General features: G+C 43.2%; 1 protein-coding gene across 3 annotated transcripts in view; it reads left to right on the top strand.

The window, feature by feature from the left end:
• The window catches only part of LOC144944336 (ERC protein 2-like), a 179866-nt gene that overhangs the window by 102431 nt on the left and 55060 nt on the right, over nucleotides 1–22375 (top strand). For all 3 annotated transcript variants that reach the window (XM_078872428.1, XM_078872427.1, XM_078872429.1), the window contains exon 18: nucleotides 19456–19603. In XM_078872428.1, the coding sequence (XP_078728554.1) occupies nucleotides 19456–19603 (148 nt within the window). The remainder of the gene's footprint in view (nucleotides 1–19455; nucleotides 19604–22375) is intronic.

The raw sequence follows: 22375 nt of genomic DNA, 5'->3' as shown, positions 1-22375 counted from the left end.
CGTGGTCGCGTGGATCTCTCTCTGGGTCCTCCGGTTTTTCCCCCCACATTTATGATCAACATGCATTTAGAGTATTTGACTGCTATAAATGTCCACGTGATCAACCACTGTTGGGCTATCATTTGTGATAGCCAGGTCACTTCTCAAAAAGAGCTATATAGCTCAGTGGGCCTTACCTAGTAAAATAAAATAAAAATAGATTAGTTTAAACTGGTCCTGGACTCCCCCACCCCACCACCTTACTTCCTATACTGACCCGCACTGACCAGTGTGAAATATGGTCAAACAACACCCATGACTAACACAGCATGACATGGTGTGGAGAAGCCTTTAAGCAACAGTGGATTGACAAAGGGTTGTAAATGATCATATTAGAATGATCAAATATTGAAAGGAATAAATCAGCTGAACACGTACAAAATATATTAGTAAATTGGGGTATGTAATTAACATGCAACTATGTTACATTACTTTAAAGTAAACATTTCTTGAAAATGTTGACATTAAAATTTCCGTTAATATTCACTGTGCATAATGTGCACATCGTGCATATAGAATGCATAATATGCCTGTGAACAATCACATAATCTAATAGCCTGCATTTAGAGCACCAAATTCCCACCAGCCCACGGCGTGCTTACCAGTGGGTTTTCCCTGCACTCATTTAAGTGCTCGGTAATTCATACGGTTAGTATAAAAACGTGAAATCTAACACAGCGATTTGAATACTTTTTTTGTATTTACCCCCCCCCCCCTCTAGAAATTGTTACAGGCTTCCTTCTCTCTTGCCCCAGCCACGTCCAGCTCCCACTCTTAACCCCTCCCGGGCAAAAAAAACCCGGCACTGAACAAACCCAAAGCCCCACTGAGCAAACGAGCAGCTTTGCGTGGGCGTCACGCCAACGTTCACTCCGCTGTCACTTTCTAAACAAAAGAAGAGTCAGTCCGTACCCTCTCCCCCTCAACTACTCCGCCGCTTGAGCCCCAGCTGTGAGTTGATTCCGACGCAGCTTGACTCGGGGGATGGGGGGGGGGGCGGTTACCATTACTCGGGGGTTACCGTGACGTGGCGGCGAGCTTTAGCCCTGCTCCGAGCCCTTCGCGAGACCACCACCACCGCCCCCTCCCCCCGTCCCCCACGGTATTGCTGGCAACTTGAAAAGGTCAGCGATGGAGTTGAAAGGGCCTGCGCTGCTCCTGCTCGACAGCACGCTGCCACGCTTCGAGGGCAACCTGCGCTGGCCGACCGTGTTTCAGAATCAGAATCTTTATTTGGACCGGAAGAATCTGATGAGCCGATTCAGCTCCTTCTTCGCAGATACCCAGTAGGGGCAGGTCAGAACGTTATAACTACAAACAATGCAAAAACCGACTGAGAAGTGCAAAGTACAGGAAAGCTGAGCAAATCGCGAAATAAAAATGAGTAAAGTATACGAGTACAAATTGCATAAGTACATCATATCCTGCTGATATATCAACATCAAATGCAATCTTGGGCAAGGCAGCAAAACAAAAACAGTCCCAGACCACACCAAGACAACACACAGTCCCTCGATAAAATTGCACATTAAAATGTAACTATTGCTCTCCATGGGTCGTGTCTGACTGCGGCGAGCGCGTTATTGACGCAGTGCTATTGTGTGCATTCCTAGAAAGGGGAATGTGCCATTTTTTTTGGGGTGGGTGGGAGGTGGGGGGATGTGGGAGAGGTTTCTTCTCCCTGGCCTCCGATTGTAAAATGAGCACATTGTCTAAACGTGTGCAGGTGCTCTTCATACCTCCCTCTCCACCTTTTGACTTTGTTAATCAAACCTTTCAGTCAAGTGCGCTCTCAAAGTGAAACAACGTAGGGCATTCTCAAAAGTGGCTGTTTGGCATTTCGCACCCGAGCAAAAACTGCCCGGTCAAAACTGTCATTCTTTAATAATAATAATCATTGAAAAAATGGGAAAGCCTCACTTGAGCCTTAAACTCTTCGTCAGGAGGCTCCTGCATTGTGATGTTGACCAGTACATTTTAAATGTTTGACATGTCGGAAGGAAATTAGAGTACCTGGAGAAAACCCACACATTAGAGGGCTAACACTCAGCACTGGCATCTCCTGGCCACCTTACAGCCCCCACTCCTCCAACACCTTGAAAATGTAGAAATGACCTGCAGTTACCCAATTGTGATTAAACTTGGCAACATGGCCCCCGACTGTGAAATTACTGGAGACTCTGCCTGTGAAACATAACACCTTTGTGATGGCCTTGTGTGATAAAAATGAATATTTCTGTTATTATTACTCCCTGGCAAGGTCTGATGGCCACCCATCCAAGTACTAACCAGGGTCATCAACCCTGTCTAAGCATCAGAGGTCAGATGGGATCAGGCACATTCATGGTGATTTGCCAAAGTTTCGGGATAAATGGCTTCAACATACAATGTTTGTGAGGTTTAATCTCCTTAGAAGTACCGAAACTGTTGGGTTATCTCGTTGTGATTGCAGCTGTGCTATGATTGCAGCTTGAAGCGCTACTAGCTATGCGGCATGTTAACCTTAAAGGTTTTGGTGACTGTAATGTCCTTAGCAGAGGATGTAACTGAAGTAATTTGATAATCTCAGATGGGTATATAATACATCATCGGAACATGTGGTACTGCATTTCTTTTTTTTTAGCATTACGTCAGTCATCGCTGAGCAATAACATTATCCATACATGTGTGTTTTTATAACGCAACTCCTTTGTCATTCTTATAAAAGTGGCAGCTGTCTTGAAGGCACCATTATTCACAATCCGTAGATTCTGCTACCATAAAAAATAGGAACAAATGACCCATACATAAAGGGCCTTCCCATGGGATGACTATCAATGAAGAAAGGTCAGTAACTAATTCAGTAATAGATATGTGCTCACGATACCTCACACTAGCAAGATTTCCAAAGGCAGAGTATAGACAATGACGAATGTTGTCTCCAGTGACAATTATTACCAAGCAAAAAAGACAATGATCTGTAATTTATGAATTATAAACAAACACTCACTATGGTCATACTTAACCATTCCGTATTGCAGAAAAAAATTATAACAAGCTTACATTTGAAGTAATGGGCCCTCCTCTTCAGTTGTTGTCAAAGACATAAACAATCTGTTACGGGTTTTTTTGTGGTGGCTTGGAGAGGCCTTCATCCAGCAGTGAACTCACCGTGGCTTTTGATGATGGCTTTTTTTTTGTTACAAGGCAGTACTGATGACAAACATGTTGTTTTCTTCGTGACCGGCTGTCAAAAGCACACACAGTCTATTTATTTTACTTATTTCCCCTCTGATTTATCCGTATGATTTAGCCGAGCTGGTGTGGTTAGTGAGCACCTGTTGAGGCCACATGGCACAAGAGGAGTTTGTGAGGCTATCACTGCAGAGGCCCTTTTTTGTTTGCCCATTCTTGGATCTTGACACATTGCACCACATTAATTTTAGGCTGAGTTCACCTAGGCCAGGTCTACATACCGTTTGTCGCCAGTGTTGTGTACAACTTGTGTGTTGAACCCAGATGATTTTGATAGTAGCACAGTGTGCTTATCACTACACCACAAGTCACACTGCAGTAGAAGCTGGCTATAAGCACTGCGCTTGGGAATATGGCCAGCCGTGCTTATATCAAAATTGTACGCTTTTATCAGGAGTCGTTCATCATCTTCATCCCACCAGTGCAATGTAACCTCTATCAGAGCCGTGCTTATATGAAGTGTGCTCCATAATACAGGGTTTCTTTGGGTTAGATCACGTAAATATAATTGGGTCGTTAAACCCGCCACCACCAAAGCAGCCAATTGGTAAGGTTTGTCACGTAAACTGAACATGCCGATTTTTTGCTAGTACAACACACCGGTGTGTAGGAGAGAAAATCCACAACATTTACAATCTGGGTACGGCGTTTCGTCAGTAATTACAACCGGCATCATCAGGCGGCAGCCAGATTTGTGGATAAATCCTCCTTCCCTGCCATGAAGCGTGCTTATATTGTGCTTCTTCTGTTATGTTATCAAACACATTTCTAAATTAATTGACGTGTTATATTTTACCCAAGCCTATTTAGTTTCTGCTACTCATCCACAAAACATCCATAAGCCTGCCAATAAAATAGATACAAAAAAGTTGGCACATGTATACCTTGAAACTTACGTATGAATATTGCGAATATTAATTGTGCTAAATAGCGTTCTTGTAGTTTCCCTTTTTATATTATCAAGTTATCCAACCCCTTTATGTCTCCCTGGTAAAGTCTTCTTTCCTGCCAGACTTAGTCGGGGAACCAATTAAAAATCTTTGCATTTCGGAACCGTTTCGTCAACACCGCAGCCGGTACGATAAATATGAGGCGCACGCACGCGCAGAGGTCAAACATGACTCGTGCACCCTACGTACATATACACCAAGAAACGTTCTGCGGCCGAACATGTGGTACTTCTTTAGAAGTCCTCCAGAGAAGCAGCTCCGGGGCCCAACAGCTGTGCTCTGTTTTTTCCTGGCTGCTGAAAATCTAAAATAATCCCCGGACCATGGCTAAGCTCACGTGTGGTCTGAGCGAGGTCACTGACTCCGGACCACGTGCGTGTTCGGTGCGTGAAGCTTTGCCCCTCTCTCCAAACGCAAGGAAAGGGAGGGTAAAAAAGAAAACTCAAATTACAACGCCGACTGGCATGTGTTATTATACATGACTTTGATTGTCCCTTAATGACAGCTATGGTTACGCTGCACTGAGAAAAAAAAACATCCACTCATTTGTGGATGTTTCGTGAACTTTCGGTATGGGTAACACAAAAAAATGTGCCCCCTTTGGCTGCTTGGAATGAATGGAAAAAGACGTGTGAAAAATGCGCCGCAGCATTCCCAGAGCCCTAGATTCATCGCGACTGCCAATGAAACGAGGTGTACCCCTACCTGCCTGCCTAGGACTCCACCCAGGTCAACTCTGCCTGAAACGTTTGGTTCAGCGGGGGGAGGTGGATGGGGGGCGTCTCCCGTGTCGTCAAATCAATCTGAAATTAGTGCCAGGTGAGGGCATCCCACAGGTCAATTCACCCTGAAATGAGCACCCAGTGAGGCTCTCTCCACAAGGTCAGCTCAACATGAAATGAGCACCAGGTGAAGGCTCCCCCCCCCCATCCCACTACTACCCTCTCCTCCGGTCAATTCAACCCAAAATGAGCACCCATTGTTGAACGCTAGGGAATGAATGGAGGCCACCCCGTGCCTGTGTGTGATTGGCGATGTAACAAGTGGGTTGCCTTGTGGGTCGTGCAGCTATAGCCCTTCATCGATTATGTATGTGATTGGTAAGGGTGGTGCAGAAGCATAGTGGTTATCATACTGCACGGTTAGACCCAGAAACCCTTTTCCCGATTCCCAGCCATGGTTAACATCTTCGCCAGCCCACGGTGACCAGCGTGGCGAAGCGTCTTAGGAAAAACTCCCGTCACTTGATATCTTGTGGGGGAGATCTTCATCTATTGGTGGATTAAGCATGGCTGGCTTAAATGTGTGAATATGTTTATTTATATGAATTCCATCTATTGTGTCATTTTACAGGCTTGCAGCATAACATTAGCTGTCTCCTTTAAGATGTAGCACAAATCCTAGGTGTGCATGCATTTAACTAAAATAGTAGGTATTTTTAGTCTATAATTGGCAATGAAGTAAAAGTACAAATTGCATGGTTTGTTTGGCCATTTAAAAAAATATTTATTTTATTATCAAAGATGAAACAGTGATATGATTGTTCCATTTCAATCCAAGTTGCTTTCGAATGGATTTCGCTAAATAAGATGCCCGACAAATCCACATCATTAGCAACGAAGTATGAGACCATGGGATCAGCTTTTCAACTGTTCCAGTGTAGAAAGCACCGTTATTTTCCCCCCATAATAAATCAAGGACGGCAAGGCACAGTGTGTGTCCGTCACATGACCTATGGGGTCATGGTGAAAACCCCTTGTCATGTTAGCCACATTCGACCTCAGTAAAAAAAAAAGCTCAAGAGCAGTAGTAGTTACAAAAACATGTTAACATGTAATTTAAGGTGTACGGTAGCAGGCATATTCCTGGTGTAAATGAATATCCCTTTTTTTTTTTGCAGGTTCTTGGCCCAAATTAGATGTGGCTGCGATTGGGTATACAGAACAGGGTTCAGTGAAAAGGTTTCCTGGCTGGCTGGTTGACCACTCCCCAACCAAAAAGAGAAGGAAAAAAAAACCACCCACACACGTAATCCACATGCTAGAGGGAGGTGAACTTGATGTGGGAATTGAAAAGTGTTGAAACTGGCGGCCCCAATAATGAAAGGTAAATGGTGCTGCTCACTGGCCTATTCGTCTCGGCTGGCTGGTGACAAACCCTTCGGTGTGGCAACGTGCGCACCGTGTTGCTCTTTAGTTTAACTGCGGCAGGAATCCTCAGTAGATGTCATCCGGTCCGCGTGTGGGTGGGCTGTTATGAGTAAAAAAAAAAAAATACCCACTCCTATTTTGTCAACGTATTAATTTACCTCCAAAATGATTAAATGCGACTGCCTGAGCTTAATTGAAATTGTATTATGTACTGAAAGGAAAAGCTAATAAGTCGATTTATTATGATTATCACATTGCTGTACATGTAACCGCGTTTGCAGTGATGGCATGATCTAGGCTGGCAGCAAACATGGCAGAGGCTTAACTTTGCAACGACAACAAAAAATGAACGGAAACCTGACATTGCCAAGTGTGTCTGGTTACGCAGAAAAGTGGTAATGGCTCTGTGGCGTTAGAAGAAAAATGAAAAGTTTCCACCAACGTCCCAAGCGCTTGGCATCGGGGAGCGCCAAGTGTTTTCCTTGGCTCTCTGAGGCATTCATTTCTGCTGTGTGGCCTAGGTGGTATTTAACATTTTTTCCTACAATTAAATAACTTTTAAAGCAGACATCTGATATAAACAAACCTTCGTAGCCATATTTCTTAAAAACCGAAATGAGCTTGGGACAATACGAGAAAAAAACCTCTCCTGTGTCACCTAATCCTCCCTCTTTATTACCTAAAAGTTCATTGTATCCTGAACCTACATATATACACGGCGCTGCCAAACATTGAAACCCCACACTAGCCGTATGAGGAAATAGCACATTTGTATTTTACGTGGGGATCTCTAAGGTAACACTGTTGGCCATCATCTTGAGATATGTGTATAATAACCAACATTATTTGTGGATTCCTTTGGCACAGTCGGGGAGGGGGGAGGATACATTCTATATAAGACATTGTTTCTTCTTTGGTATGACCTCACTGGCGGGTTAGCTCATGCAACCTTCACTTCCAATTGGTGTAAAAAATTGAAATGATGCTGAGAAAGAAACATACAAAGCTGTTATGGTTTTTCCGCCAACCAGTTTGCCAGTATTTATTGTGACTTATCAGTTGAAACTTGGCGTCCTTGGTATTATTTTGTCTTATAGAATGTCACTGATATCATTCACCATCACCATGGATACATTCGGGTCTTTTTTTTATTTCACGGTAGCTATAAACAGTGGTTGCTTGAGAACAGGTGGGTGTGTGGTATAATCTCAGCCCATTGTGGGGTGGAGGTTCGTGGACTTCAGTCTCTGTTTAGAATGTCCTGTTCCAATAGGAAGGTTCACAATTTAAACCTCCTGTTTTGTCTACGCGGTGTAGCGTAACGGTTGGAATCCATTGAGCCCAGAACCTGACTTGTAATAACAATTCCAACTATAATTACACAGTTTACATTACACGCAAGTACAGTGAAGGATAAAACATACGATATTGTTGCATTGTGAAATTCTCTGTCCCAGTAAGATAATCCTGAAAAATGTTTGATAACGTAAGAACAGATCGATGCGCCCGGCTTGTCAATCCCGTGTGCTTAGCAACTAATAAGAATGAAAGCCGCGAGCAAAGCGTGCCACCAAAATACATGCTGTTGACTTTGATTGGCTATGTAAATACCAATGCCTTTCTCCAATGTACCCCACAGTGGTTTTAAAGTCTTACGCTTGGTAAAAAAAAATCCACAATTATGCTATTTGTGTCATGTGATGATACAAAGTCCCCATTCAGATTCTCCTGCAGAGCAGTGCAACCTTTCACGTCAGAGAATGGCCCACAGAAGTAGATATCCCAGAGCTGTCTTCGAAATCCTTTCAAGTCGAGGGAATCTGTGACAGTAATGTTCATGATATGACAGTTAAACTGAATTTTTGTATTTATTATATTTTTTATTAGTCAAATGAGTGACAACCGATGTTTTATATCATGGGCTTTTTTTGTGAAGTCCTTGCTGACTGGGCCGATATCATCAATTTATTACACTTCTGAACTTTATTTAATGACGAGCAGCTGCCTGGATTTGCACCCAGGATGTCAGCGGTCCCAACTCGGACCTCTGAGCGACCCGGCTAATTCCTGCCTTGGTAAAATTGTACTCGCTGAAAGAGAAGTTACTACTGCGCTCTCCAAAATTAGCCTTTTTATTAAAATGCAACTTGTTTTCTGTACGTGCAAAACAATTGTAGAAATCTGACGGTGGGTTTGTTGCACTAAACATGTGTGCTCCTAGAATAATTGCAATAACATTTCCCACGCCATATACTTTGCTAGTCACATTATTATAAATATATGCACATGAAACACATTGCTGTCCACAAACTTGATACTTAGCTAAACGAATCTCTAGAGGGGAGAGTATTGTCTTTGTACATTCGTATATTTCTTTATGCACTGGAAAACATGCTAGGTCATACAAATCAATCTCCAGAGTGACGTTATCGCTTGTTATTTAGCAAATACGATTACACTAAGGTCTCAAATATACATCTATTAAAAAAAACAGAAGGCTTCATAGGTTTAGATGGAGCATGCAATGTGACAGTGGATCGTCTAAAATCAGCAGACTAACAATGTCTTAACCGTTTGTACAGCTGTGCTGCAATCATGACAAGTTTGTTGACCATAAAAATACAAAATCTTGAGGAAAATGATGCCATGTGGTTCGTAAATGGGGGGAGAGGCTGAGGATTTTTGTGAGGCTCAATTGGCTTCTGGTAATTTTGGCATTCTAAGCATCCATGCGTACTCGGAGAGTGTGGACGGTGCCTATCATTGAGCAAGGTAGAGACGTGCGCTGCCTCCTCGTGACATCACTTGGGGCCACAATGCGAGATACAAGCGTGGCTTTGATTAAAAGGGTGACATGGGTGACATGGCTACTAAACTGGAGGAAGCTGGGGGAAAAAAGATCAACATTTTTCCAGCTGCTCACTTAATAAACAAATGTCTCACAGTTACAAGAAGTGGTAATGGAGGATAGCGTGCTTGCTCTGTCTAGGTAATATTTAGCTTTCTTCTCCTTGAGCCAGTGCAGTTTATTTACTTTGTGAGAGACATAGCGGGACTGATGTAATTCGTGCGTTATTAAATCGGGTTGGGAAATTTTTCATTTTCTATCTCGTGCTCTTTCACCGGGGTGGCATGTCGACTGAAAACTCCAGAAGTTAAACAGATATCGAATACAATTAGTCTGAACAAACAATAATTATCCGGGATTTCTACTTACATTTTTTTATTTTATCATATCACTATTATTTTGTTTGCATATTTTTCTTTGTATTATCCAATTGTCTCGCATGGAGGCTTATGGTTCGATCGAGCAAGGCTTAAATGGACATGCCGATAGAGGGTACCCCTTTATGCGGACCTTCAATAACTCCACGAAAGTGGGATTATTGTTTTCCTGGGGTAGGTGGTGGGGGGGGGGTCAAGGGGGTTGGCGGGAGAGAGCGTAAATTCATATCACTAAATGCAAACGGCATGGGCCCCCGCAGACACAAAGGAGGCAAAGTCCGAAGCGTAAAGAGGGCATTGCTCAACAGATGGCACTGGGTCAGCACCCCAAACCAACACAGCCGCCCCCCCCCCCCCCCGCTTTCTCCACCCCCATTCCCAAAAATCTACCCCCCTTTCTCCTGCCAAATATTTTAAGGAGGAACACTCTTACCTTTCTCAAGCAGTCCTGTGGACAGAGGTAGGCAGGGCCAGGCCTAATTAAGCCGAGCCCCACTAATTTGCAGCGCTGATGAGAAACACATGGCTGCTGGACTTTTCAAGGAATCTTTTTTTTTTGTACCTTCATCAAATTGGCTCTGGACTGCACGTAAATCGCTTTCATGCCGCAGCGGAGTGCTGAGGCAGAACTGGGTATCGCAGCTGCAGCCCCCCCCCCCCCGCACAGTGAAAGTCGTGTAGTTGCAGCATTCCGCCCCAAGAGTTAACTTTAAAAATGTCTTAATAGGAGAGTCTACCTGTCCCCCAGGTGCAATTAAACTGCCCTAAGGACCCGCGGTGTCCAGTCTCCGTAAGAAGCTATTTTGTCTCTGGCGACAAAATGCGAGGTAATTTTAAATTCGCTTGGAAAGGAAAATACAACTTGGTGGACGTTTCTCTCGATGGCGACATCGAGCCGACCCATATGCCGTTTGTTTTGTTACATATTTCGCCTTTATTTGTTATGTCTCACGTCTGGGATATATGCTCTCTATTAAATCCGCAAAGACGTGCGTGACCCTAAGCCGTTTGCTAAGACCATCTTGGCAAAATGCATGTTAAATAAATGGATAAGAGCCATGCTTCGGCTCCCACTACACTGCGAGCGATAAAAACACACACACACTCTCGGCCTTTGTGGCAGCTCCATCCACAGCATCTGGCCTTGGTCACTCATGCAGCTCACTTAATATTGAGATGCTTCACGTAATCCTTTGCTTATTGTCGTGCATCGACATGTCGCCACGCAAGCCGTGTGTTCTCACTCAGTTTCTGGCAGTGCGTGCTTGGCCACACCATGCTTCTACGCTCCTTGTGAAATAATTTGATGAGGTTTTTTTTTTGCCCCCGCCATGTGTGCTTACGCGTCAGCTCTTTGTTTTAATAAACGCTCTGCGTTTGGAAGCGAATTATCGTTTTTTCGTGGTTGTAGATGTCGGTGGTGTTTCGTTCGTGAGTTTGTTTGATTATTCGGCGCAAGATGCAGAGCTGAGATACAACATCATGCTGTTCGGTGGCCTTGAACTTAACAGGAGATGCAATGGTGATTGGATGAAACGGGTAAAAAAAAAATACCGGAGGCTGTGTATGCCTTGGGCAATTATTGAGGGTGGGTTGGGATGCATTTTATGAAACGCAGTGGTGAACAAGAAACAGAACCAAGTGCTTTTTGGAAACTGAATTTGGTAATGAAAAACAGCATAGCCGTGTGGCCCTGGGATGCGCATATTGCCACTTGTGACGTAAATAAAAAAACACGGACAATGATAAAAAAATAGATCGAATAATAGAGACATACATGCTTGGAATTACACTGAGGCAGAAAGATGAACACGGGGATCAGAGAAGAAATACGAATTGGAAACCTCATGCTGGCTGTTAAGTGGGTTTGGGAAGAACACCACTTGAAGCTGGTGGACAAGACCAGTGGTGGAACAGCAGCCACAGCAGAAAGCATCGAATGGCAGCTACAGCAGAATGTTAACCACCATGGAAAGCGAGTCAATCGGCTCATGTGCAGGAATGAGATGGATTGTGCCCATCGCAGGACCGTGATGGGTGGCAACAATGTGGAGAAGCCTTCATCCAGCAGTGGATAGACATTGCCTAATGATGATGACTCTAGCCTCTAGAAGATGACAGTCAGTGAATGGAAATCTGATTATCATATCCTATGACACCGACATCTACTCATTGCGTCATGAATCGGTGGTCTCATCTTTGCCGCTTGGAATGTTCAAGCCGGCATTAGCCTAACTTGAGTGGGTCTCTTCCGTTGCATATTAATTCCTCCAGGATGCCCCGAGGCATGCCTCGTTTGCTCAAGGTCTGTCTTCAAAATGACCTCCCCTTCTTCACTGTAGTCGCTATGCTAATTAATTTTCCTTCTCTGCTCCAGCAAGGTGGCCCAGGTGGCTCGGAGGTCAGAGCGCTAAGTCTGCACCGCTGATATCCTGGGTTTGAATCCAGGCAGCTGCCTGTGTGTAAACCAGGTTGTTAAGTGTAGTGAATTGATCGTCTTAGCCCAGTCGCCAATGATGGAGCAAACAAAAACATATCTTTGAATTTGGTTTCGCACTTCTTTTGGATAAAGTACAGCTCTGAGAATTAACGATACCAGTTTGACAATTATGCAAAAAAAATGGTGTCTGCAAAATGTTTGAGAAAGTGTCCCCATTGTGCTAAGAATTTTTTTTATTTCAGAAGTCCTGTGAATGATCTCTTCCATGGACTATTCTCTGATACATGAGGTGCGCTGCTATATGAGATTTCTCAATGGATTCTGCAAAATCACAAACAGTACAGTAAAACATGGTCGTCATCAACCATGGTCAAATCCATTGCTGGATGAATGCCTTCTCAAGTCACCGTGCTCCTCCATATGAACTGATTGCCCTTTGAATGGTATAAAACCAAAAAGTAATTTTCAACAAAATAATATTCTGCCCAGCTCTCGTTGTCTTACATGACCTTATATTAATGTCAACCGGTCTAGCCATGGCCAACTCAACAAAATTAAACACAATTTCCTTACTGCTCTGATATGTTTAACATCAGCTCTTTGTGTTTTATGGGCCTGCCAATATTCTGTAATGTTCCTAAGAATGGAGTCATCCTGACTTGGTAAAATCATTAATAGGCAGCTGAGTAAATGGTGATTTAGGTATTTTTGTATTTTACGAGTAGGTAAGCATTGGCGTGCAGAAAATCTGCCCCACGTGACGTTTGATTGTCAGCGAGTTCCTGGTACCAGATGGAGCTCGTCGCCTGGTCAAAAAATGTGTCCAAGCAAATGCTCCACTTCCAACCAGACGCAAGTAAATGAACTAAACATCTGCTTAGTCCACATAATGGTCCTCTTGGTCCTCACGCTCTTGATATTGCCTTTAGCATATGACAGACGTTGCCCTTGCAATTCCACAAATGACAAGATAGTATTCTTTCCTCGCTCCATCGGTGGCTGTAAAAAAACGGGGTTTGCGTGGAATGTCATGGATTTTAAGCTTTACAAGTAAGCGCAGTGTACTTCAGTGACAGCAAAAGACTGTCAGCCCAATTTTCATTGAATATGATTCACTGAGCTGTGTGTAAGTCGCTTGATTGGCTACAAAGATGTGAAGTGTTTGATCGTAGCCTAGCGTAGCCTCTCGCCATCTCCTCCAGTGGTTCCCTCGCACTTGGCCCCCTTTCTCCGTCTGTTCGAGACGCATGTTGGACTCTTAATGGAGAAAAGGGGCCTTTTTGTACGTGGGAAAAGATGCGGGACATTCCAGGTCACCAATTCGGCGAGGTGTTCCCGTGCAAGCTCGTTTTCTCTTCAGGTAGCACAGCAAGGTTTTGTGTCGCGCAGCGGCCGTTATGGCTCAGTGCTGTTGATGCTCGCATACTTTGCCGTTGCATCATAATCATCGTCGGGGTTTATTTTGATTGCTCCCCCAACGATCTAATAATCAACATAGTATTTTTACATCTTCATGAAATTCTTCTATTTGTTCAATTTAAATCAAATATATATGCTTTTTTTTAAATACCGTAACTTGAAAACTGTAACCCAATTTCCCCTGCTCATGAAAGTATACGTATGCTTGCCATTCAAATTGCACTTTTTCACCGAACTTAATGAACAAGATATTTTATCCTAAATTTTATAACTGCAGTGGGACCTATTTAGTGTGAATTTAAAAGTCAAATGGCGAGGCAATTTGCTGGGTCACGACGCTTTATTTATAGAGGGGTGTACAAGGACATGCAAGTAGTGTGTTATCGAGCAATGAAATTAGAATCACTTGTATTTAGATAAATCACCTTGATGGATAGGTAATAATAAACACTGGTTAGAAGCACGTCAGTGAAGCACTTTTTTTATCCTGACGAAGAAATATGTAGGAGGGTAAATAATTGTTAGAAATTTGACTTGACATTAAAAAACAGAAGTTCTCAGGCCAAACGAGTTGCGTGTTGCATATGCCAAAAAGCGCAGCTGTGTAGATTCATGGAGGGTTTTTTAAATATATATATAAAGTGTGTCCCAACCCCTTTGCAGGTTCAGTTTTTGACCAAATTTCCCTAAGCCAAATCAGATATTGTTTGAAAAATACGAGGCCAGCGCTTTAAGTTTCCTGTGAATGTGTAATACTACCCCCTCGACTTTTTTTGTAATTGTTGCCATGTGTCATATTAGGGTATTTCAGTTGTAACTTTTGAAAAATGTCAGATTTACTTAACCTTTATTTCAAGCAGTGCTTTGTTTAGAAAATCTATTAGTACCAGAGATGTATTGGAAGCGCGTGCTCGTGTAAGTTTGGGAGACCGCGTTGCATTGTGTATTGTTCTCTTAGCTTGTACGACACAAATAACTGTGATCTCATGTGTTTACAAAATCGTAATCAATAACTTGCTTTCGCTTTCAGTAGCTTAATTTTCATTGCATTAAAAAAATGTTAATCCTAGCCAATGTCACGGGGACATACCTTGAATATAAACCACCTTGTGTCTGTTATTTTGACCATGCCTTCAGATCACTGCCCTCTTTGGAATACTTAATACACACTGTGATTATCATCCAAGTTGTAAATAAATAAGGAAATGAATAGATAAATAAATATGCATGCTAGATTCCAAGCCAACTTTATATTTATTTTAGAATCGTTACAATTAAAGAAATAGCCTGAAGGTAAAGAGGTAATTCGGCTTGAAATTAGTCACGACCATTTATCTGAATAATTTGTTGCATATAAGCCAGAGAAGCAAGTCGTAGGAACAAGTGTTGTCAGTGCCACTACATGCTTTATCATTCTCTGCATGCCAAAACGACGACATCTGTATGCTGGTCCTTTCCTTAAGCTTTTAAGGAAATAGCATGCCTTGGTTACTGGTTAATTATTCTAGATAGCCTTGCTAATTGCTGTGCAAACATTGCAACTGATTACTGTAAAAAATGCAGACTGACCGCAAATAATGGTGCTTCATTATCAGCCCCAGTTAGACAGAATTGTTGGGTAGCTGTGGCTAAAAATAAAAATTGCCAGCCAACAAAAATGTGCCTGAATGTCTCGGTGGCTCATTCAGTTCCAATTTACGTCTTCTTTGGGTCCATTATTAATAATTTCAACCTGGGTATGGGATACAGCCTGGTTTAGTGTACGTGTAGCTCTGGGCATCCACCTTTTTCGAAGGACAAGCAAAGAAACGTTGTGCACATTGAATGACTCTCGCCTATCACCATGGGACACCTGCTGTCATTCATTAGAATGTCAGTATTATGGCTCCATCCAAAGCGACATGGGATTTCAGCTGAGATAGTGGTTATGCTAATAGAGCCATGCGCGCATCCACAGTGGATGTTGCCACACTGGTGCAGGCTGGCATACACGGGGAACCCGCTGCTAGCCCGTGCTCCATGCCTCCAATAATTATTGTCCATTTCGTAAAGTTTGCATGTCACAAATAGCTTTATTCTAATTTTTTAATGCGTCACGAAGATATTAATGCTTTTCAGGAGGGGTGTTTGTCCGGTTCCAATAATGAGCATATCAGAAAGATTAGCTGGGATTTTTCTGCACCAATTGTGTTTTTTTGGTATTCATCATTATGTTTTCTGTTTTCTTGTACCACCAACTAGGGGTGGAACATTGCATCGATTAATATCGATTATTAAGCTTGCAGTAATGCATCAAATGGTGCGTACAAGAATTAATATTTTTCAGTTCATATACATCGTATTTATTGAGTTCATGTCAGAACTACAGCCATACCGGTGCTTACATTCACCACGGGGTAAAAGATATATTGAATTTAATTTCGACCCTCGAATTTTGATAATTCAAGTAAAATCACCAGGGATGGAGGTCATCGTTCCAGCCCTACCTTTAATGGTTGTGTGTTAAAGCACATTTCTATTTACGTATGCACATTGTGGCCTGACTTCTTTTTAGAAAAAGCAAATTAAGTCACTGCATGGTATGATACCTTCAGCAGTTATAATAAATGCATATTAATTGATGGGCCTTTTTGCATAGCATAGACCTGCCTTTCTTTCCTGGCCCAAAGCTAATAAGCACTGCTTATTTAGCCAAGCAAACCCGATAATGGCTTGGTAAACACAAATGAAAAAAGAAGCCCTTTCAGAGTCCAGAGTAAAAAGCACAATTAAGGGGACCCCCCATTGTCCGCCTCTAATTTTGATATCATCGCTGAGTTTCAATGTGTGTGTGTGGGGTTCATGGCCCGGTCACCTTAGGAGGATAGGCTCTTGCAATGTGAGGTTTGGCCCTCCACGCTACATTAATTGCTAGCGACGCTGCTGCTGCTGCTGCTGCTTTAGGCTGCCGCTTCTGTTATGCTGCGTTAGAATATGTCACAAGTCAAATGGTGCAGAGCATGTCACCACATGAAGGCACTTTTTTCCATGTGATTGGCTTCAGTGGTTAGTGAAAAGCTTTTTTTTTTTACAATAAAAAAAAATACGATTCCTTGCTTTCTTAACATATTTAAAGTTTCGATTTAAAGCTTTCGTAACTGCAGGAATTCATGTTCTTGGTTCTTTCGGTAAAGTCCCGTAGAAAGGAAATAATAAAATAATATATTACACTATAAAATTCTCACGACGTTTCACAAAACCACACCTGATGATGATTGCTTGTGTTGCAATCGAAACGTCGTGATCATTTTTTTGTTTTATTTTTATTATTTCCCTTCTACGTGACTTTACCGAAAGAACCAAGAATATTTCGATTTAAAGCTTTCGTGACTACAGGGATTCGTCTTCTTGGTCATTATTTATTAAAATAATTATTATTTATTATTTTATTATTTCCCTTCTACGTGACTTTACCGAAAGAACCAAAAAGATGAACCAAGAATATATTTTAAGTTGATAGTGTTGGGCTGTGCATGGATTTTTTTCAAGCGAATTGTGAAAAATCGGTTACAAAAGCAAATACTTTTAAAATATCTGCAACACTGAGACTAGCTTGCCACAACTTTCCATGCCACATTGAAACCACTTTTCCTATTGCATTTACTTCTTTGTCAATATTGTATGTTTTTTCAAAGTGATATTGGTTATTTTCTATTAAATTACGTCTCCACTTGGCAGTTGTACATATGTGCCAGTATGAGATGAAATCACAATGATTTGTTTTTACTGTTCCATAGTAAAAAAAACTTAGCCTATTTTCCCCATTACAATCATTTAAAAGCAATGCTCGCTTGCCAGTCCTTAGTAAATCACAAATTACGTAGCTAATTGTAAGGTTACTACAAAGATGATGGGTGCCTTGGTTGCATTCTCCCTTGAATGATCGCTGGTGTGTTTACTCTCTCCTGGACAGCCCCGTAAGAAATGTAAAACCTTAAATACTCACCCACATTTAAGCACAAACTACTTTCTCTTTTTAATAAATATTCAAATTAAATGTACACTCGTTCAACTATAAATTGACCATGGTACAATTGGTACTCGGTTGTTTTAGTAAAAAAATAAAGTATGATATACAGTCGTAGCGGGAACATTTTTAATTTGTGGGGATTTCTCCTTCTCCATTGACATACAGCGATGGGTGTCTCTCCCAACGACTGTGAGTAGTGACGGCCACTGCTATGGTCTCACAGTAAATATCCTCCCAACTCCTCCTGCCAGTCCTCTTTGTATAAAAATTGGCTCTTTGGAAGTGCGCAGGCAATTGGATTGTGGATACTGCGCAAGGATGAGTTGGCTCAACGAGAAATATCTCAATATACTGCGCCGTGGGTTCTGTGCATGGGGCATATTTGCGCAAATAAATAAATATACACAAACAAACAAATATTAAATTGCATGGCTGGGACATCTTAATGGATTATGCTGCAGGAGCGCACATTAAACAGGCTTACTTAGCAGGCAACTTGAACCACGCGTATCTGAAAAATCTGTGCGCTGTCTGCCAATCACTGAGGAGGTCCTTTCCAAAAATTTACAATGACATAAAAAGGCTTTCTCCAATGGTTACCCTGGAAAGCTTCATATTTTCACAGTTTATCATGGTGCTGCATTGTGAAGCTTAAGTACCCCCCTAAAGCTTTTCTGCTTTTATTTGTTTGTTCTTCTCCTTTGTGCGGTCCTTGAAACGAAGACATTAGTAAACAAATAAATAATTGACTCTGGTTGACTTTTTCTTCTTAGCCGGGCACTTAAAGAGGTAGCCATTATCATATTCTCTCTTCACTTGCGGGGGGGGGGGGCCAAGCTTCATGACTCGGAAGGATTAACACCTTGAAAAGAGCCCCGTGACCTATACCACACGGGCCGGGCCGTGAGCTCTTTCTCCTCCTGTGGATTTTTTTTCTTTTTGTCTTGCGCCGCACAGTTTCGGGGGGGTCTCTCCTGCCTTCCCCACCCTCCAACGTCGCTCCCTAAGCCCTCACATTGGCCCCCTGTAACTGGCGCAGCGGGAGCCCACCGCCGCGCCATGTGAGGTGTATCTGTTTCATAGTTGCGGTCGGCCCCATTAAAGGTCGCACGCCGAGCTTTATCACTTAGCTGAACTCCTGATGTTACACGCACAGAAGAGACCCCCTTCTGCGTGCCCATCCCCAGTGAGTTACGACACGGACAGCTGCCTTGTCGGCCCAAAGCCTTTCAAGCGGACGGGGAAGGTCCGGATGAATGGCCGTTTGCCGCGTGCGTGTATAAATCTGACCCCGGTTTGCACCGAAAGGAAGCGGGTTTATAAAAGTCTTAATGCAGCCGGCTTCCTGTGCAGTGCGGTTTGTGAACTTTTGCGGGGGTCTGTGTTTGCAGGGAGGTTGTAGCACCCGTGTAGTCATTACCACTGTGAGTAAAGACATCCAATCTGTGTTTATGTGTCTTTTTGGATCCAGCGGGGAACGTATTTTGTAAAGCTACTTGTTAATAGCTGTCAGCGGTGGTGTCTCAAAGGTGTCAGGCCGAACTGCTGCACAACCCAGTACCGTGGTGGTTGTTTACGCCAACTTTAAACATTGGTCAAGTAGTGGATTCTTGCACATTTTTTTGCGATATTATTTAAATAAAGGTTGTGAAGTGGGGTTTTTCAAGGCCACAGAACTTGAGCCTTAGCTCAATGGCTTGTTTGGACTTGCTGTGCATTTGGTTGAACTGCTGACAGGTGACTAAAGTCATTCCCTACCTCCTTATCGCTCGCTCATATCTCACTCTGCCCCACGTCTCTGTTGCGGTCCCCCTCCATGTCACCCCCTGTGCTACGCCTTCCTTACCCCTGCCTCCTTGCAAACCCCTGCGGCTCCCTTTAAAAACGTCTCTCTTCCTTTATTACGTCTCATCGGCCTCCAAATCTGACTTCTCTTCCCCCCCCCCCCCCCGTGTCCCTATCCGCACACCCCGCGAATGTGCCTCGCAGGCAAGAAGCCCTTCTGGCCGCCATCAGCGAGAAGGACGCCAACATTGCGTTGCTCGAGTTGTCGGCCTCCAAGAAAAAGAAGACCCAGGACGAGGTGGCGGCCCTCAAGCGTGAAAAGGACAGGCTCGTTCAGCAGCTCAAGCAGCAGGTGCTCCCGACCACCCAGCCACCGCACCACACCACGCCGCCCTTCTGCAGGCCATAACACTGCCCTTCCCCCCCTGCTCCCCCGTGTGCCCGATTCGTCTCACAGAAGTCATTAAGTGAAGGCCGACAGAACAACACATGGGCACGGAGGCCTCATTTCAGTGGCAACACTGTTTAGACCCCTGTGTGTGTGTGTGTGCACGCGCGCATTCTTTTTTTTAAGAGAATTTATTGGAGGCATTTCAGCCTAGTTTGCTGGCATTTCAAAATAAACCCCTGGGCCCGCACACACCCCCCTCCATGCCCAAGACGGTGGTTCCAGATGTTTTCGGGCAAACATCGCTCGTGAGCGAATGCTGCTCTCAATCCACCCATCAAAGTAAGCGTAATGAGCTGGAATTTCCTGCGCAATGAGAGCATTTTTAATTCGGCACAAAAACACGTGCAACATCTGCTCATTTTAGTTAACCTTTTTTATGGAGGTTGTTGAAAGTGATTGGGGTCAGTCTCGTTTTGCTACCTGGTTTTTTTCGTGTTGATGCAAAAAGTTTTTATTGCTTTTTATTTCTTCTTCCTCCCTTTATTTATTTCCGCTGCGCTTCATGTTCATTTGCACTTGTGTTACATAAAACCAGGGCAATGTACAATTTAGTACTTAGCATCGGTAAAAACTAATTTGTGTGCATTGTGAGTAATTATTTTCACGTGTGCATCTCACCAAGAAGCTGCTGGAAAGCCATGCAAGCCTCCTTACCTAGCCCTGATTTCCCCAGACACTGAGCATTGCCATTCCTCAGCTTAAAACAAAGAATCCCTATCAAGACGAGATGGCATTCTTCAATTCGGAACGCCTGGCGTAAATGCTGTCCACTCCCTAGCAACAACAACAACCGCCATTCGCCACTAAGTGGTGGTGACGTCGCCACGGCGCTTGTGCCAGGCTTTGTGCACGTTAAGGCCACGTGAAGTGTCTAACGCCCGCCGGCAGGAGGTCACGGGGCAGACCCAGGTGCCATGAGTCAACTGACTGAGATGACTGGCCGATGCACCACCTGTGCCCCCTACTGTACCAACTCCCTAGCATGCACACACACACACACACTTTCCTCCCGATCACATCCGCTCTCAAACCTGCCCAGACGTTCCACATTTTAGAGGATAGGATCCCTTCGCAATATTACGGTGGAGGGATATGTTTGTAGATGTTTCGTCCACTTTCCTTTTCATGTTGGTTTTGTCGCTGACTTGAACAGTTTTTGGAGCAATTAAATCGGTTCGTGTGCAGGTACACTCCGTGGATTATGACATCGCATGGTTGTGGGTTGTGGCTTGTGGAGGGTTTCATCCAGAAGTGGATTGAACATGGCTGCTGATGATGTTGTTCATGACCAAAGTTATCTGCGAGCTCTGCACAGTTTAATAATTGTATTGCTCAGTTGTATTTAAAGGCAGACATTGTATGCGGCCACTTCATTGTATAACTGTTCACGTTATATACACAATCTCCATGTGCCACAGGTTAGTGTGTACACGTATAAAAAAATACGAGGATTAGTGTACTGCACACATTTTAAAATAAGCAATTAGTTTCTCAACATAATACTAATATCTTATTTCATCAAATGTAACTTAAGATAAATTAAATTCATTAAGTGTGGAATTAGTGTATGCAAGGTAAACTCGTGATCTGCAGACATCTGTGGAGCCTATAATTTACTTAAATGTAATGTTGGTCTGTGTTTTGGAATTATTCCAGACGTTAAACACCCGCGATTTGTGAATGTTGAGCACGTTTAATGTCTCTTCTGTAAAGCTGTTGCTCCCGCCAGCATGGTGCGACTTTCATTTAAGCCACATACATTCCCGGTTCGGTTTAAATGTCCGTGCTCCGTAGACCTGACACAGTTGTGTGTCGCCCGCAGGTCTTGCCACAGTATCACGATATGAACATCGACGCGCTATTAGTTTAGCGTGACTTTGTTAATCGCGCTTTGCGCTTTTATTGTTTTTTAATGCTTTGTCGTGCTTCCAGTGTGGATAAATACGACTTAGAAGTTCTTCAACTGCAGTTCACTCGACCTCTGCCTGCCATAATTATTTCTTATCATCACAGTCTCTAATACTTATAATGCACATGCTGTCAATCACACGAATACAATTAAATAATATAATGCTAACATTATCACAGTCACTCTTGCTTCGGAAAACATTTAGCAAAGCACTCATTGAATCGATATTATCAGGGAATAACATATTTAAGAAACGTGAAATGAGCAACCATAATGATGATATGACGTTTTGCAAAACGGTAATCGTGGATCTAACATCGTATGATGTTTCGTGGCATTGCCATATCGCGGCAACCGTAGTAGCGTGTATGGCCGTAGCTGTGATCACAGTTGAGTTCAGGGTACCTGATCAGCTGACTCGTCGTCACTGTTCAAGACGTTACTCTCACGGTAGCGCAGAGAGGTTACGATAGCATGACCTACTCATGCATGGCTGTCTGATCCAGCTAACAGACCCCTTACTCCAGCCAGCTCTCCACTGCTTGTTGGCCTTAAGTTAGCAGTCTTCAAAGACACTGGAGTCATCATCAGAACATCAACAGGCCAATGCGCACATCTCCTTCATTGATGGAAAATTAAAGGCATGCCACAGGAGTACAATTGTGGCCATGGAAGCCAAACTCTGGACCATATGGTAAACCACTCTAGTCTGCGCTCCTTCAACAGATGAATTAAAAAAAAACTACACCAACTCTCCAGAAGCC

This window comes from Lampetra fluviatilis, chromosome 34 (assembly GCF_964198595.1).
Source record: "Lampetra fluviatilis chromosome 34, kcLamFluv1.1, whole genome shotgun sequence".
Classification (NCBI taxonomy): domain Eukaryota; kingdom Metazoa; phylum Chordata; class Hyperoartia; order Petromyzontiformes; family Petromyzontidae; genus Lampetra; species Lampetra fluviatilis.
Note: the sequence above shows the minus strand (reverse complement) of the source record. Positions and strands in the feature narration are given on the sequence as shown.